This window comes from Myxine glutinosa, chromosome 5 (genome assembly GCF_964187855.1).
Source record: "Myxine glutinosa chromosome 5, kmMyxGlut1.1, whole genome shotgun sequence".
Lineage (NCBI taxonomy): Eukaryota > Metazoa > Chordata > Myxini > Myxiniformes > Myxinidae > Myxine > Myxine glutinosa.
Genome location: NC_136265.1, coordinates 118147455 through 118162836, shown reverse-complemented (window position 1 = coordinate 118162836; position 15382 = coordinate 118147455). Strand labels below are relative to the sequence as shown.

At 42.9% G+C, this 15382-nt stretch overlaps 1 protein-coding gene across 5 annotated transcripts in view; it reads left to right on the top strand.

The window, feature by feature from the left end:
* CNKSR1 (connector enhancer of kinase suppressor of Ras 1) overlaps nt 1–15382 on the top strand; it is a 153756-nt gene that overhangs the window by 113705 nt on the left and 24669 nt on the right. For 3 of the 5 annotated variants that reach the window (XM_068116427.2, XM_068116428.2, XM_078778595.1), the window contains one exon: nt 4269–4456. In XM_068116427.2, coding sequence (XP_067972528.2) covers nt 4269–4456 — 188 coding nt within the window. The remainder of the gene's footprint in view (nt 1–4268; nt 4457–15382) is intronic. The other 2 variants (XM_068116429.2, XM_068116431.2) reach the window with 1 other exon arrangement.

Here is a 15382-nt window from a genome sequence, read left to right as displayed (position 1 = left end):
CCAGCCTCGCCCCATCGTGCCCGTCGCCTGGCAACGCCGCATCTTCGCCTCCCTCCACGGCCTTTCCCACCCGGGCCGGAAAGCTTCCCAGAAGCTGGTGTCGGCGCGTTTCGTCTGGCACGGCCTTCGTCGGGACGTCCGCGATTGGACCAGCGCCTGCACGGCCTGCCAACGGGCCAAGGTCCACCGACACACCCAGGCCCCGCTGGCACCTTTCACCGTGCCCGAACGACGTTTCGACCACGTCAACGTGGATCTGGTGGGCCCCCTCCCCCCGTCACGGGGGTTCACACACCTGCTCACCATGGTGGACAGGACCACCAGGTGGCCGGAGGCCGTTCCCCTCGTCTCCACCACCACCGCCGACGTGGCGCAGGCTTTCATCGCCACCTGGGTCGCCCGCTTCGGCGCACCGGCGGACATCTCGTCAGACCGCGGTCCACAGTTCACCTCCGAGCTGTGGGGCGCGGTCGCCCGCAACCTGGGGATCAAGCTCCACCGTACTACGGCCTACCACCCCCAAGCAAACGGGTTGTGCGAGCGATTCCACCGCTCCATGAAGGCCGCGCTCATGGCCGGCCTTCAAGACGTCGGGTGGGCCGACCGGCTGCCGTGGGTCCTTTTGGGCCTTCGCACGGCCCCCAAGGAGGACCTCCAGGCATCCACCGCCGAGCTTGTCTATGGCCAGGTGCTACGCGTCCCGGGCGAATTTGTGCCCGACGCTACCAGTCCCTGGTCCGCAGCTCACCAGCGCTCGGACCTCCAGGAGGCCGCCCGACGGTTTGCCCCCGTGCCAACATCCCACCACGGTGACCCCCAGTCCTACGTCCCCCCAGCACTCCGCACAGCGGAGTATGTTTTTGTGCGTCACGACGCACATCGGTGGCCACTCCAGCCGCCGTACGACGGGCCCTTCCGGGTGCTGCGACGGGACGACAAGTCGTTCGTCATCGACATCGGCGGCAGGTCGGACCGGATTGCTGTGGACCGCCTCAAGCCGGCGCACGTGGACGTCGACCACCCACCACGGGTGGCCCTTCCGCCGCGGCGAGGCCGTCCCCCGTCCACGGTGCCCCCCACTCGACCGCCCACCACCTCACCGGACCCCCTCCCACGACCCGCCAGGGGTCGCTTCGGCCGGGTCATCAGGACCCCCCTCAAATTGACCCTGCCGGTGCAAGTCGATTCTGGGGGGACGTGTGTAGCGGCTGCCGCTGAGTTTTCACAATCGCCTTGCACCTATCAAGGACGCGGAGCGATCACCATGCCGGGCTCGTCCAGGACGCCCAGGCTCGCCCTCAACTTGCCAGGCCGCAGCCAGGACGCTGGGCCACGCCCCCTGGCGCCGGGCCTGGGCAAACCCCCTGGCGGAATATATATATATTGCTGACTGATAAACGGTTTTTCAGAGTGCCTGAGTGTTTGATTTCATTAAAGCAACTCAGATGAATTCTAGCTTTTTGTCGCGTCCATTCTTCCGATCGACGTGGGAGCCCCGGCTCCTTCAGTGTATTGATATTATCACATAGGCGATTGTGCTATATACAGTGCATCAATATACTCACACAGCCCATTGTGCTTTATACAGTGTATTGACATTCTCACGTAGCCAGTTGTGCTTTATACAGTGCATAAATATTCTCACATTGCCGATTGTACTTTATACAGTGCATCAATATTCTCACATTGCCGATTGTGCTTTATACAGTGCATCAATATTCTCACATTGCCGATTGTGCTTTATACAGTGCATCAATATTCTCACATTGCCCATTGTGCTTTATACAGTGTATTGACATTCTCACGTAGCCAGTTGTACTTTATACAGTGTATTGATATTATCACACAGCCCATTGTGCTTTATACAGTGCATCAATATTCTCACACAGCCCATTGTGCTTTATTCAGTGCATCAATATTCTCACATAGCCCATTGTGCTTTATACAGTGTATTGATATTATCACATAGGCGATTGTACTTTATACAGTGCATCAATATTCTCACATAGCCCATTGTGCTTTATACAGTGTATTGATATTATCACATAGCCCATTGTGCTTTATACAGTGTATTGATATTATCACATAGGCGATTGTACTTTATACAGTGCATCAATATTCTCACACAGCCCATTGTGCTTTATACAGTGTATTGACATTCTCACGTAGCCAGTTGTACTTTATACAGTGCATCAATATTCTCACATAGCCCATTGTGCTTTATACAGTGTATTGATATTATCACATAGCCCATTGTGCTTTATACAGTGTATTGATATTCTCACATAGCCCATTGTGCTTTATACAGTGTATTGATATTATCACATAGGCGATTGTGCTATATACAGTGCATCAATATTCTCACACAGCCCATTGTGCTATATACAGTGCATCAATATTCTCACAGAGCCGATTGTACTTTATACAGTGTATTGATATTATCACATAGCCCATTGTGCTTTATACAGTGCATCAATATTCTCACATAGCCCATTGTGCTTTATACAGTGTATTGACATTCTCACGTAGCCAGTTGTGCTTTGTACAGTGCATCAATATTCTCACATTGCCGATTGTGCTTTATACAGTGTATTGACGTTTTCACGTAGCCAGTTGTACTTTATACAGTGCATCAATATTCTCACATTGCCCATTGTGCTTTATACAGTGCATCAATATTCTCACATTGCCGATTGTGCTTTATACAGTGCATCAATATTCTCACACAGCCCATTGTGCTTTATACAGTGTATTGATATTCTCACATAGCCGATTGTGCTTTATACAGTGCATCAATATTCTCACACAGCCCATTGTGCTTTATACAGTGCATCAATATTCTCACATAGCCCATTGTGCTTTATACAGTGTATTGATATTCTCACATAGCCGATTGTGCTTTATACAGTGCATCAATATTCTCACACAGCCCATTGTGCTTTATACAGTGTATTGATATTCTCACATAGCCGATTGTGCTTTATACAGTGCATCAATATTCTCACACAGCCCATTGTGCTTTATACAGTGCATCAATATTCTCACATAGCCCATTGTGCTTTATACAGTGTATTGACATTCTCACATTGCCGATTGTGCTTTATACAGTGCATCAATATTCTCACATAGCCGATTGTGCTTTATACAGTGTATTGACATTCTCACACAGCCCATTGTGCTTTATACAGTGCATCAATATTCTCACATTGCCCATTGTGCTTTATACAGTGTATTGACATTCTCACGTAGCCAGTTGTACTTTATACAGTGCATCAATATTCTCACATTGCCGATTGTGCTATATACAGTGTATTGATATTATCACATTGCCGATTGTACTTTATACAGTGTATTGATATTATCACATAGGCGATTGTGCTATATACAGTGCATCAATATTCTCACACAGCCCATTGTGCTTTATACAGTGTATTGACATTCTCACGTAGCCAGTTGTACTTTATACAGTGCATCAATGTTCTCACATTGCCGATTGTGCTTTATACAGTGCATCAATATTCTCACATTGCCCATTGTGCTTTATACAGTGCATCAATATTCTCACATTGCCGATTGTGCTTTATACAGTGCATCAATATTCTCACATTGCCCATTGTGCTATATACAGTGCATCAATATTCTCACACAGCCCATTGTGCTTTATACAGTGTATTGATATTATCACACAGCCCATTGTGCTTTATACAGTGCATCAATATTCTCACATTGCCGATTGTGCTTTATACAGTGCATCAATATTCTCACATAGCCCATTGTGCTTTATACAGTGCATCAATATTCTCACATAGCCCATTGTGCTTTATACAGTGTATTGACATTCTCACGTAGCCAGTTGTACTTTATACAGTGCATCAATATTCTCACACAGCCCATTGTGCTTTATACAGTGCATCAATATTCTCACATTGCCGATTGTGCTATATACAGTGCATCAATATTCTCACATAGCCCATTGTGGTTTATACAGTGTATTGACATTCTCACGTAGCCAGTTGTGCTTCGTACAGTGCATCAATATTCTCACATTGCCCATTGTGCTTTATACAGTGTATTGATATTCTCACATTGCCGATTGTGCTTTATACAGTGTATTGATATTATCACATAGCCGATTGTGCTTTATACAGTGTATTGACATTCTCACGTAGCCAGTTGTACTTTATACAGTGCATCAATATTCTCACAATGCCGATTGTGCTTTATACAGTGCATCAATATTCTCACATTGCCGATTGTGCTTTATACAGTGCATCAATATTCTCACACAGCCACGCAAATGAGCAGAAGGCGGATATCGTGCAAAGACCTTGGCCTCGGAGACTGCGAAGGCTGGTTAATGAAAAAGAAACAAAATCGGTCCATCTTCACCTCGTCGTGGAAGCACAACTGGTTTGTCTTAAAGAAGTCTGACCTCTACTGGTACAGTGATCGGCAGGTAGCTACGATGTGGAATCAACCATTCCTTCCATTTTGTGTCATTCATTTTGCTTTAGCTCTTGTGCATGCAGTAATGGCCTCATGTATGTGGTTACATGTCCTTTGGGTTCAGTAACATGTCTGCTCTTCATTGGTATCTTGACAACATTATTTTAACCTTCTCTCCGGTGATCCATCGATTTGATTTGTATTTCATTCTGCTGGAACGATTAAAGCCAGCAATAAGTACCCACTTCCTGATAATCAGATATTTAAATATCTTTCATCCAAACGCGAGTAAAACAGAAATATCAACAAAACGTTCCGTTTCTGAGAGCTGCTGCGTCACGCCATACCATGGCGGAAGTGACGTCACAGCAGCACCAGTTGTCAACTATATAAAATGATATCAAAAGATGTAGACACACATCGATGAGGCTAGCAGACTGCATTAAAGACTACTAGCAACAGTACCCGCCCTACTGGCGTGGCTTCAATTGGGAGACCCAAATGAAAAGGCAAAATATCAGAAATTTAAGGATTTTTTAAATTTTAAACGATTCATATAAACATCCGTTGAATCATATCACAGGCAAATCATCAAAATCAAAACAGTACATGGCGCCCGTTTTGAAAAAGATTGAATTCTGCAAAACGGAAGCGGCCACTACACGTCTTTCTCAGTCGCACGTTTATGTGTGAAGAGTGCGCGCCGAATCTGTAACACGGAAGCGGCCGCTACACCTGTTTCTCGGTCGCTTTGCACACGCTGCCATGTTATTTCGGAGCCGCATGTTTATATAGGAAGAGTTCGTCAGGAGTCGATCTACTCTCTCCTGGTACGCAGAATAAACAGTATTTGTAGAATTTCAACAAAAGCCACATCACTGTTCATATCGGTAAATATTATTCCATCGTGTTTGGAGAAACTGGAAAATTGGAAAAATTGGAAAAACATAGAGCCTATTTTACTCCCAGGGGTCCCAGGAATTAAAAAAAAAAAAAAAACCACCTTTAGAGGCCATTTTTCCCCGCAAGCGGGGGTTGGCCTTTTTCGGGAACTGTGGTTGTTGTTTTTCGGTCCCCTTTTTTTGAAGCAATGTTTTACGGCCGGATGCCCTTCCTGACGCCAACCCTTTTTGCCGCCTTTAACGACAAGCAGGGAATACCCAAGCAGGTCCCAGGAATACCCACCCAAAATATCATTACGATCGGTTGAGCCGTTTTTGCGGTACCTTCGAACGGACGGACGCACATTTGGTGAATTATAGTAAGATGGTGATAATTTGAATGATTTTTAGCTCACCTGGAATGGAGTTCAGGTGAGCTTATGCGATGGCGCGTAGTCGGTCCCATAAACACTTGCAACTTCTTCTCCAAAACCGCTGAAGGGATTGTGACCAAACTTGGCACAAATGATATTTGGTATGTTGAAACTCAAGTTTGTTCACCACATTAAAAAACAAGTACAAAAAGTTTTAATTAAAACAAAAGCCGCGTCGATGTTACACAATGCCTAGATGCAGCTGTGCCTATAACGTCGATGTTATAGGCACAGGACATTCCTATTGATTCGATTACTTGATGTTATTTTTGTGCAAAGTGAAAATATATCTCGGCAATTTCCCATGTGTGGCGACGAATTTTTAATATATCTCGGCATTTTCCCGTCTGTTATTTCAGGCGGTGTATGACTGACCATGCCGCGATTTAAAAAAAATATATCTCGGCAATTTCCCGTGTGTGGCGACACGTAAACGAAGCTATGCTCCTCTCTCCACATTATTGTGACGACGTATAAATTAAATATTTCATCGTGACGATTGTCATCAAATGGACGAATTTTTAATATATCTCGGCATTTTCCCGTCTGTTATTTCGGGCGGTGTATGACTGACCATGCCGCGATTTAAACAAAATATATATATATATCTCGGCATTTTCCCGTCTCTTATTTCGGGCGGTGTATGACTGACCATGCCGCGATTAAAAAAATATATATATATCTCGGCATTTTCCCGTGTGTGGCGACACGTGAACGAAGCTATGCTCCTCTCTCCACATTATTGTGACAACGTATAAATTAAATATTTCATCGTGACGATTGTCATCAAATGGACGAATTTTTAATATATCTCGGCATTTTCCCGTCTGTTATTTCGGGCGGTGTATGACTGACCATGCCACGATTTAAACAAAATATATATATCTCGGCATTTTCCTGTCTGTTATTTCGGGCGGTGTATGACTGACCATGCCGCGATTTAAAAAAAAAAAATCTCAATGGACTTGAAGTTACAGGCCTTTGAGAATTCATTTCGTTCTATAAAGGGCAACTTCCATCGGATTTTCTTCCCGTTTTTTTTCAACCGAGTCTAAAACTATGTTAGCGACTGTGAAAAATGAAATGATATATCGAATTTGATTTGAAATAAAACTGTGTGAGAGAGGAAGACACCACGGGCCTACAAAACAGGCCTCAAAGCTATGCGAGTTAATAAAATGGTGGATATTTGTTTATATGAAGGCTCTCCCAGAATGGGTGGAGCTATGGTTCCCAGAATGGGTGGAGCTTTGAGGTTTTGTCTTCTCTGCAAGAAGAAGAAGAACAAGAAGAAGAAGAAGAACAACAACAACAGCAGAGGGCACTCTATGACCAGCGTCTTGCGACGCGGCTAAAAATGGGTCCAAGGGGGTCTACCGGGGTTCAAAGCGGATCCAGGTTTAATCCCCCAAAATAGGTATTTGCTTTCTTCTCAGAAACTACACATTCAATTCTGATGAAACTTGAGCACAACCTTAATCACTCGTGATGTACCAAAGGTTCTTCACGGCATTAAAAAAACCAGGCCCTAAGAGGGTCTACTGGGGGGGGGGGGGGCGTTGCCCCCCAAAATAGTTATTTGCTTTCTTCTCAGAAACGGAAAATGCAATTCTGATAAAACTTGAACACAACCTTAATCACTCGTGATGTACCAAATTTTGTTCACGGCATTAAAATAATCGGGCCCTATGGATGTCTATGGGAGGGGGAGGGGGCGGTGTGGGGGTTGCCCCCCTCACAAAGTACGTATTTGCTCTTTTGTCTGAAATGCATCTATGTTTGTGCATCTAACCCGATCCCAAGAGTTGGCCGAATTCCCAAGTGTTGGCCAAATTCCCAGATGTTGGCCAAATTCCCAGATGTTGGCCAAATTCCCAAATGTTGGCCAAATTCCCAGATGTTGGCCAAATTCCCAAGTGTTGGCCGAATTCCCAAGTGTTTGCCAAATTCCCAAGTGTTAGCCAAATTCCCAGATGGCCAAATTCCCAAGTGTTGGCCGAATTCCCAAGTGTTGGCCAAATTCCCAGATGTTGGCCAAATTCACAAGTGTTGGCCGAATTCCCAAGTGTTGGCCGAATTCCCAAGTGTTGGCCAAATTCCCAAGTGTTGGCCGAATTCCTAAATGTTGGCCGAATTCCCAAGTGTTGGCCGAATTCCCAAGTGTTTGCCGAACTCCCAAGTGTTGGCCAAATTCCCGAGTGTTGGCCAAACTCCCAAGTGTTGGCCAAATTCGCAAGTGTTGGCTGAATTCCCAAGTGTTGGCCAAATTCCCAATTTTCTTTCTTTCAATTTAAATTGTACATTTGGTAATTTGTCTAAAGAAAATGTGCATAAACTGGAAAGACCCATTAAGATATATGTGTGTGTGTGTGTGTGTGTGTGTGTGTGTGTGTGTGTGTGTGTGTGTGTGTGTGTGTGTGTGTGTGTGTGTGTGTGTGTGTGTGTGTGTGTGTGTGTGTGCGCGCGCGTAAATGTGGGATTTGCAATTGCAAAACTTGTCTTATATTTACCACAAACAATATAATTAATTGTACAGTAACGGCTAGATGTTACAAGTTAAAAGAAACTAAAGAATTAATTACATGTAAAACCTCAAATATAGTTTACCTATTGACCTGCAGCAAATGTGCGATGCAATATGTTGGTGAAACAATGCAGAGATGTAATGTGAGAATGAATGCACGTAGGAGCGGCATGAAAAACCCAGATGGAACTACTGGTTGTCCACTACTTACCCATCATTTTACTTCTGGATATTGTGAAAATGCGAGCTTCAGTGTTCAGGTTATAGAAAAGATAAGCGGAAATGGCCGTAAAAAGAATGGGATGGAAGATAAAACAATCACACAATTACGTAAACGTAGAGAACTTTTCTGGATTAAAGAATTAAGAACTGCTTACCCTTATGGATTAAATGAAAGAATTAATGACACATATACACAGCAAAATGGACAAAACATCATCGCCTCTGTGTTTAACACCTTACCACGAGACTCTCAGAGACACAGAGTACATAACTATGGACGTAAATGTCCAATTATAGACACACCACAACAAATTGTAAATGAATGGTTAGATCTTAACAAATCCAATATCTGCACATTACTTAACAGCAGCAGAATTAAGATCAATACCTTAAAAAAAAAAAAACTGAAAGAAGTTTGGCAAATCGTGAACAGATTAATGGAAGAGGACGATCAAGAGGAACTCCCAATCCAACACATGGAAGCAATTCTGGACATGATTGATTATAAAATGTACAAAGAGAAACCTAAAAAAGTGAATCGTAGAAAAGACAATGATATCATCAAAATTATGTTTGATAACAAAGGGGTGGAAATGGTAAATATCGAGAAAATACTTCAACATAAGGAAGTGTGGAGTAAACTTCCAGAAACAATACAACAGAGAGAGCGACCAAGAGTTGTGTACACTTTGGGAAATTCAATTCGGGGAAAGATCTTCAACTACAAGGACACTGTACAATCTATAGATGTAGAGGAATGGTTAAATAACACACATCATTGTAATTGTGAACATTCCGCATTCAAAGATCCACATCATAAACACGTCATCACAGGTGATCTCAGAATAGTGAAAGATAAAAGATTACGTGCATTACTTACAAAAGGACCAAATTATAGAGAAAACAAAAGAATAAACTGGAATAAAGCAATGGAGCTTACAATGATGGGACTGGGCGAATGGATGAAAGAACAAATTGATAAACATAAAGTACCAAACACACAAATGGCTTTATGGTTGGAGGAGGTAGAGAAACATGTGAAAAGGAGAGTTGTTGATTTGAAAAGAAAAGTTCGAATCAATAATCCAAAGGCAATTTTAAACAATCCAGAGACACGTGATTGCTTAAGGCAGCTTCAAACACAATATGTTATTGTTCCAATTGACAAAGCAAATAATAATATTGCATTTGTATGTAAAACATTCTACATTCAAACACTTTTGGAAGAATTGGGCTGAGACACGGGAATTTCAAAGACCTACAAAATAAGTAACGATAACAAAACAGACTTGATACAACACCATACAAATCACTCGACGGTGAGAAGACTGCTAGTTCCGGATAAACACCATAAATTACCATTCATTTACTGGATCCCAAAAATGCACAAACTCCCTTGTAAGATGAGGTTCATCATCGCAAGTAGAGAATGTGTACAGACTTGGCATTTAAAATGGAATATTTTTTTTTCTTGACTTGGGTTTCCGTTCTGAACTCAGTATATCAATCTGGTGAGTTTCTTTTACGCTTCGGTGATTTCTTTGTTAAAATAACCATGTCACTGATTGTCTGTCGCAGCAAGAAGTCAATAACAGGATTATATCACAGGTGGCGTGACAAAATGTACGGACAGATACATTTGACGATTGGCTTCACAATCGGGTATATAAGGGTTGTTGCGTTCTGTATTAGTGGAAAACAACTGCTGCACATCTACAAAAGTTATTGCCGCTTCCCCTGGAGATGGTCCGTCAATTCGACAATGCTGTTTGTCATTTAGTGGTGGCTTTACGAAATTCCAGCATGAAACAGCATGCTATTGCTTGGCAGTATGGCATCACTCAAGGTCAGGTGTCAAGGATCCTGAAACGAAATGCTCAGAGGGGTGTCCCTACTCCAATACCGAGGCTAGGACGTCCCCGCAGAACCACAAGGAGGGATGATTGCCAGCTGCACCGGTTAGTCCGCAATGGCCGTACCAAGTCAGCTAATCGGCTTAGGGTTGAGTGGCAGCAACTGACAAATGTGCCTGTATCCAGAAAGCTAGTCAACCAACAACTGGTTCAAGCAGGCTATCGTGCCAGGCGTCCCCTCAGAAAGCCACTTCTGACCAGACAACACCGCCAGTGCCGATTGCAGTGGGCCAGAGAGCACCGTCAATGGCAGCCAGGACACTGGAATCACGTGATCTTCAGTGACGATTCTAGATTTCTGGTCTATCGTCAAGATGGCCGCGTCCGAGTGCACAGACAAGTGCATGAAGCCTACAACGAAGATTGTATAGTGCCAAGAATCCAAGCTGGAGGTGGTGGGGTGACTGTTTGGGCTGCTTTTCATGCAGGGGGCAAAACTGACCTGGTTGTTCTGAATGGAAACCTGAACCAGTTCAAGCACAGGGCCATCCTGGAAGAAGCATTGCTTCCATTTGTTCGTGCAGCCTTTTGAGGAAACTTTGTCTTCCAAGATGACAATGCACGGCCTCATCGTGCTCGCATGATCCAACACTTTCTTGCTGACCATTGTGTAGAGCATATGGAGTGGCCTGCCATGTCCCCGGATATGAATCTGATAGAGAACTTGTGGGCAGAATGAACGCGTCAAATCTACAACTTGGACCAGCAGCCGACCTCTGTGCGTGAATTGCAGCAGGCTATTGTCACTGCATGGCAAGTGATTCCTGTCCAAACCTTGGCAAATCTCGTGAACAGCATGCCTCAAGGTGTACGTGCTCTCCTGAATGCTCGTGGGGGTTACACGAAGTACTGAACTGTAATTTTACTGTCCGTAATCCCAGTCGTAATTTAACTTTTGTTTTTGTTAAAAAAAAATTTGGCTAATGTGCAAAATAAAGAGATACTTCTCTTAAAATGCACAGAAGTTTAACACAGTACTGTCCGTGAATTGAGTTCGATATCAGTTTACATCACTTTCAAGGATCAATTTATTTGCTTCGAAATGTCAAATGTGGTTTTTGTTTCTTTTAAAGGTCACATTAACAAAATCTAGAATAATTTCAACATGATTCCAATGAACTTTTGGTTCTAAGTCATCTTGAAAAGTAAGTTCACCCCCACAAAAAAAATATTCCATATTAAATGCCAAGTCTGTAGTTTGAAACCTTTGTCGGGCAGTATTACAGCGGCAATGAACGAATCTATAATGCTTAAAAAACTACCATGAAAAATTGAAGTTATATTCTGGTATTAAGAAATTCTGGATCATTGACAATTCCAAACCGATAATCGACAGTGTCCACAACATTAATAACAAGGGTAAAGCAAAATGTCTTTCAACCTTTGATTCTTCCACATTGTACACAAACATTCCACATGACAAGCTAGTAACTGCATTGGACAGAGCAATAGATAAAGCATTTGCAGGAGGTAATAGAGTATACATTAATGTATATCAAAACAGAGCACACTGGTCTGTAAAGGATAATCAATATTCATGTAGTTTTTCAAAAAGTAAACTCAAAGAAAGTATTCGATTTCTGCTAAACAACAGTTTCTTTACATTTGGCAACAAGATACTCCAGCAGACAGTGGGCATACCCATGGGGTCAGATCCGGCCCCTTTCTTTGCAAATTTGTTTCTGCACATGTACGAGTTTGATTGGGTCCAGAACATGTGCAGGAATAAATTAACTACTGCACGAAGATGCGGAAACATCTTCAGCTTCATTGATGATTTGTTGGCAATTAATGATGGATTTATATTTGAGCAGCTTCATGATGATATATATCCAAAAGAACTTGAATTAAAAAAGGAAAACCAAACTTCCACTTCAGTTTCCTTTTTAGAATTACAAATTGACATCCATAATACAGGCATCTACAGGTCATCCATAATACACATTTGTCTACAGGCATCGTTTCACCTTCCCTCAAAATTGCTGCTGTTACCCCCATTCTAAAAAAACCTGGTCTAAACCCTGACACCCTAAACAACTTCAGACCCATCTCCAACCTACCCTTTCTGTCAAAAGTTTTGGAACGCGCTGTAGCCACTCAACTCAAACATCATCTCTCTGCCAATAACCTGTATGAAACATTCCAATCCGGATTCCGGTCCAACCACAGTACTGAAACTGCTCTCCTCAAAATCACCAACGACCTTCTCCTCTCCTCTGACGCTGGCAACCTCAACATTCTCGTCCTCCTCGACCTCAGCGCTGCCTTTGCCACCATCGATCACACTATCCTCCTCACCCGACTTGAATCCACCTTTAACGTTACCGGCACTGCCCTCTCTTGGGTTAAATCATACCTCTCTGACAGACGCCAGTTCATCTCCATCAATAACTGCAAATCCCCCACTGCTCCCCTCCCCCAAGGTGTCCCCCAAGGTTCAGTTCTTGGCCCCCTCCTCTTCATCCTTTACCTGTCCCCGCTCGGTCACTTAATCCGCCGTCATGGTCTCCAATTCCACTGCTTCGCCGATGACATCCAGCTTTTCATCTCCACCAAGTCCGTCTCCACCGACACCCACTCTATCCTGACAAACTGCATCACTGAAATAAAATCCTGGCTTCAAATCAACTTCCTCAAGCTTAACTGTGATAAATCTGAAATAATCATCATTGGCCCAAAAACGCTCACAAAATCCACCCATAACTTTGCCCTCAACATCGACGGTATCCCAGTATCCACCTCCCCTCACATCCGGAATCTTGGCGTCATCTTTGACCAAACCCTTTCCTTCGACAAATACACTAAACAGATCACAAAGTCAGCCTTCTTTCACCTGAAAAACATTGCCCTTCTCCGCTCATCCCTCTCCTCCACAGCTGCAGAAACCCTCATCCACGCCTTCATCACCTCCCGTCTGGACTACTGCAATAGCCTCCTCTATGGTTCACCCTCAAAAATCACCAATAAACTCCAATACATTCAGAACTCCGCTGCCCGTCTACTCACCCATTCCCGGACCCGTGACCACATCACCCCCGTCCTTTACAAGCTTCACTGGCTCCCCATCCCCCAGAGAATCCAGTACAAAATCCTCCTCTTGACATACAAAGCCCTCCATAACCTGGCCCCATCCTACCTGGCTGACCTCCTCTCCAGACACACTCCCACCCGCAACCTCCGCTCTGCTGGTACCAACCTCCTGACCCCCTCCATCCGGACCAAATTCAGATCCTGGGGGGACAGGGCCTTCTCCATCGCTGCTCCCACCCTCTGGAACTCACTACCTCACACCATCAGAGACTCCTCCTCACTCACCACATTCAAAACATCACTAAAGACCCACCTGTTCAACACTGCATTCAACATTCAACCCACAGCATTTAACCCCTGACTATCTCTTCTCCTTCTCCCTCCTTTTGCTTTAAATATTTCCCTATTGATTCTTGTCTTTTTTGCAATTGTTGTTTTCATGTATTGTTATGCATTATGTTTGCCACTCTGTCAAAGCGCCTTTGGGCTTCTGGAAAAGCGCTATACAAAATAAATGAATTATTATTATTATTAATAATATATTTCACACCAAATTATTTGATAAACGAGATGCATTTCCATTCCACATTGTCCAAATGCCTTTCTTAGACAGCAACATTCCCAAAAAGCTATTTTATGGTACGGTTGCAGGTGAAATAATTAGGACTGTGAGAGCAACCACACACAGCTCTGAACTGGCCAATAAATTACAACAACTAGTCAGACGTATGTTAGCACAGGGGGCTGCAGTTGGTAGATTAAAACAAGTTTTCTTTAAAATTACAATACGACACCAAATCGAATTAGTAAAATACAATACGAATATTAAAAATATTATTCATGAGATCTTTATGTAAATACAGTACAATATAATAATTAAATATACTACAAATCAATGTTGCTCGGAATCATTGGTTGCTAGGATATGACAGCATGCCAAAAACCGTTATAAATGACAGTTTGAACATTCGAAGTGTACAATATAATATTATATTACAGTACAATATAATACAAGTACAGTACAATATAATATTATTCATGAGATCTTTATGTAAATACAGTACAATATAATAATTAAATATACTACAAATTTATGTTGCTAGGAATCAGTGGTTGCTAGGATACGGCAGCATGCCAAACACCGTTATATATGACAGTTTGAACATTCGAAATGTACAATATAATATAATATTACAGTACAATATAATACAAGTACAGTACAATATAATATTATTCATGAGATCTTTATGTAAATACAGTACAATATAATAATTAAATATACTACAAATTAATGTTGCTAGGAATCAGTGGTTGCTAGGATACGGCAGCATGCCAAACACCGTTATATATGACAGTTTGAACATTCGAAATGTACAATATCTATATTATAATAGCCGTAGATGATTCTGTCTGTCTGTCTGTCTATCTGTTGGGTGTCTGTCCGGGGTGTGGCTTACTCGGTTTGCAGAGTAGCTCCACCCATAGCTCCACCCATTCTGGGAGTGGCTATAAACAAATATCCACCATTTTATTAACTCGCATAGCTTTGAGTCCTGTTTTGTAGGCCCGTGGTGTCTTGCTCTCCCCCAGTTTTATTTCAAATCAAATTCGATAAATCATTTCATTTTTCACAGTCGCTAACATAGTTTTAGACTCGGTTGAAAAAAAACGGGAAGAAAATCCGATGAAAGTTGCCGTTTATAGAACGAAATGAATTCTCAAAGGCCTGTAACTTCAAGGCCATTGAGTCTCTCTCACGCCTTTATCTCCAATCTAACTCACCATATGATTTCATTTTTATCGATGGTTTTACTTTTAGACTCGGTGTCAGCAATAATTGAGAACAATCCACACACGCGGGAAAATGCAGAGATATATTTTTTAAAATCGCGTCATGGTGTATCATACACCGCCCAACATGACACCGCCGGC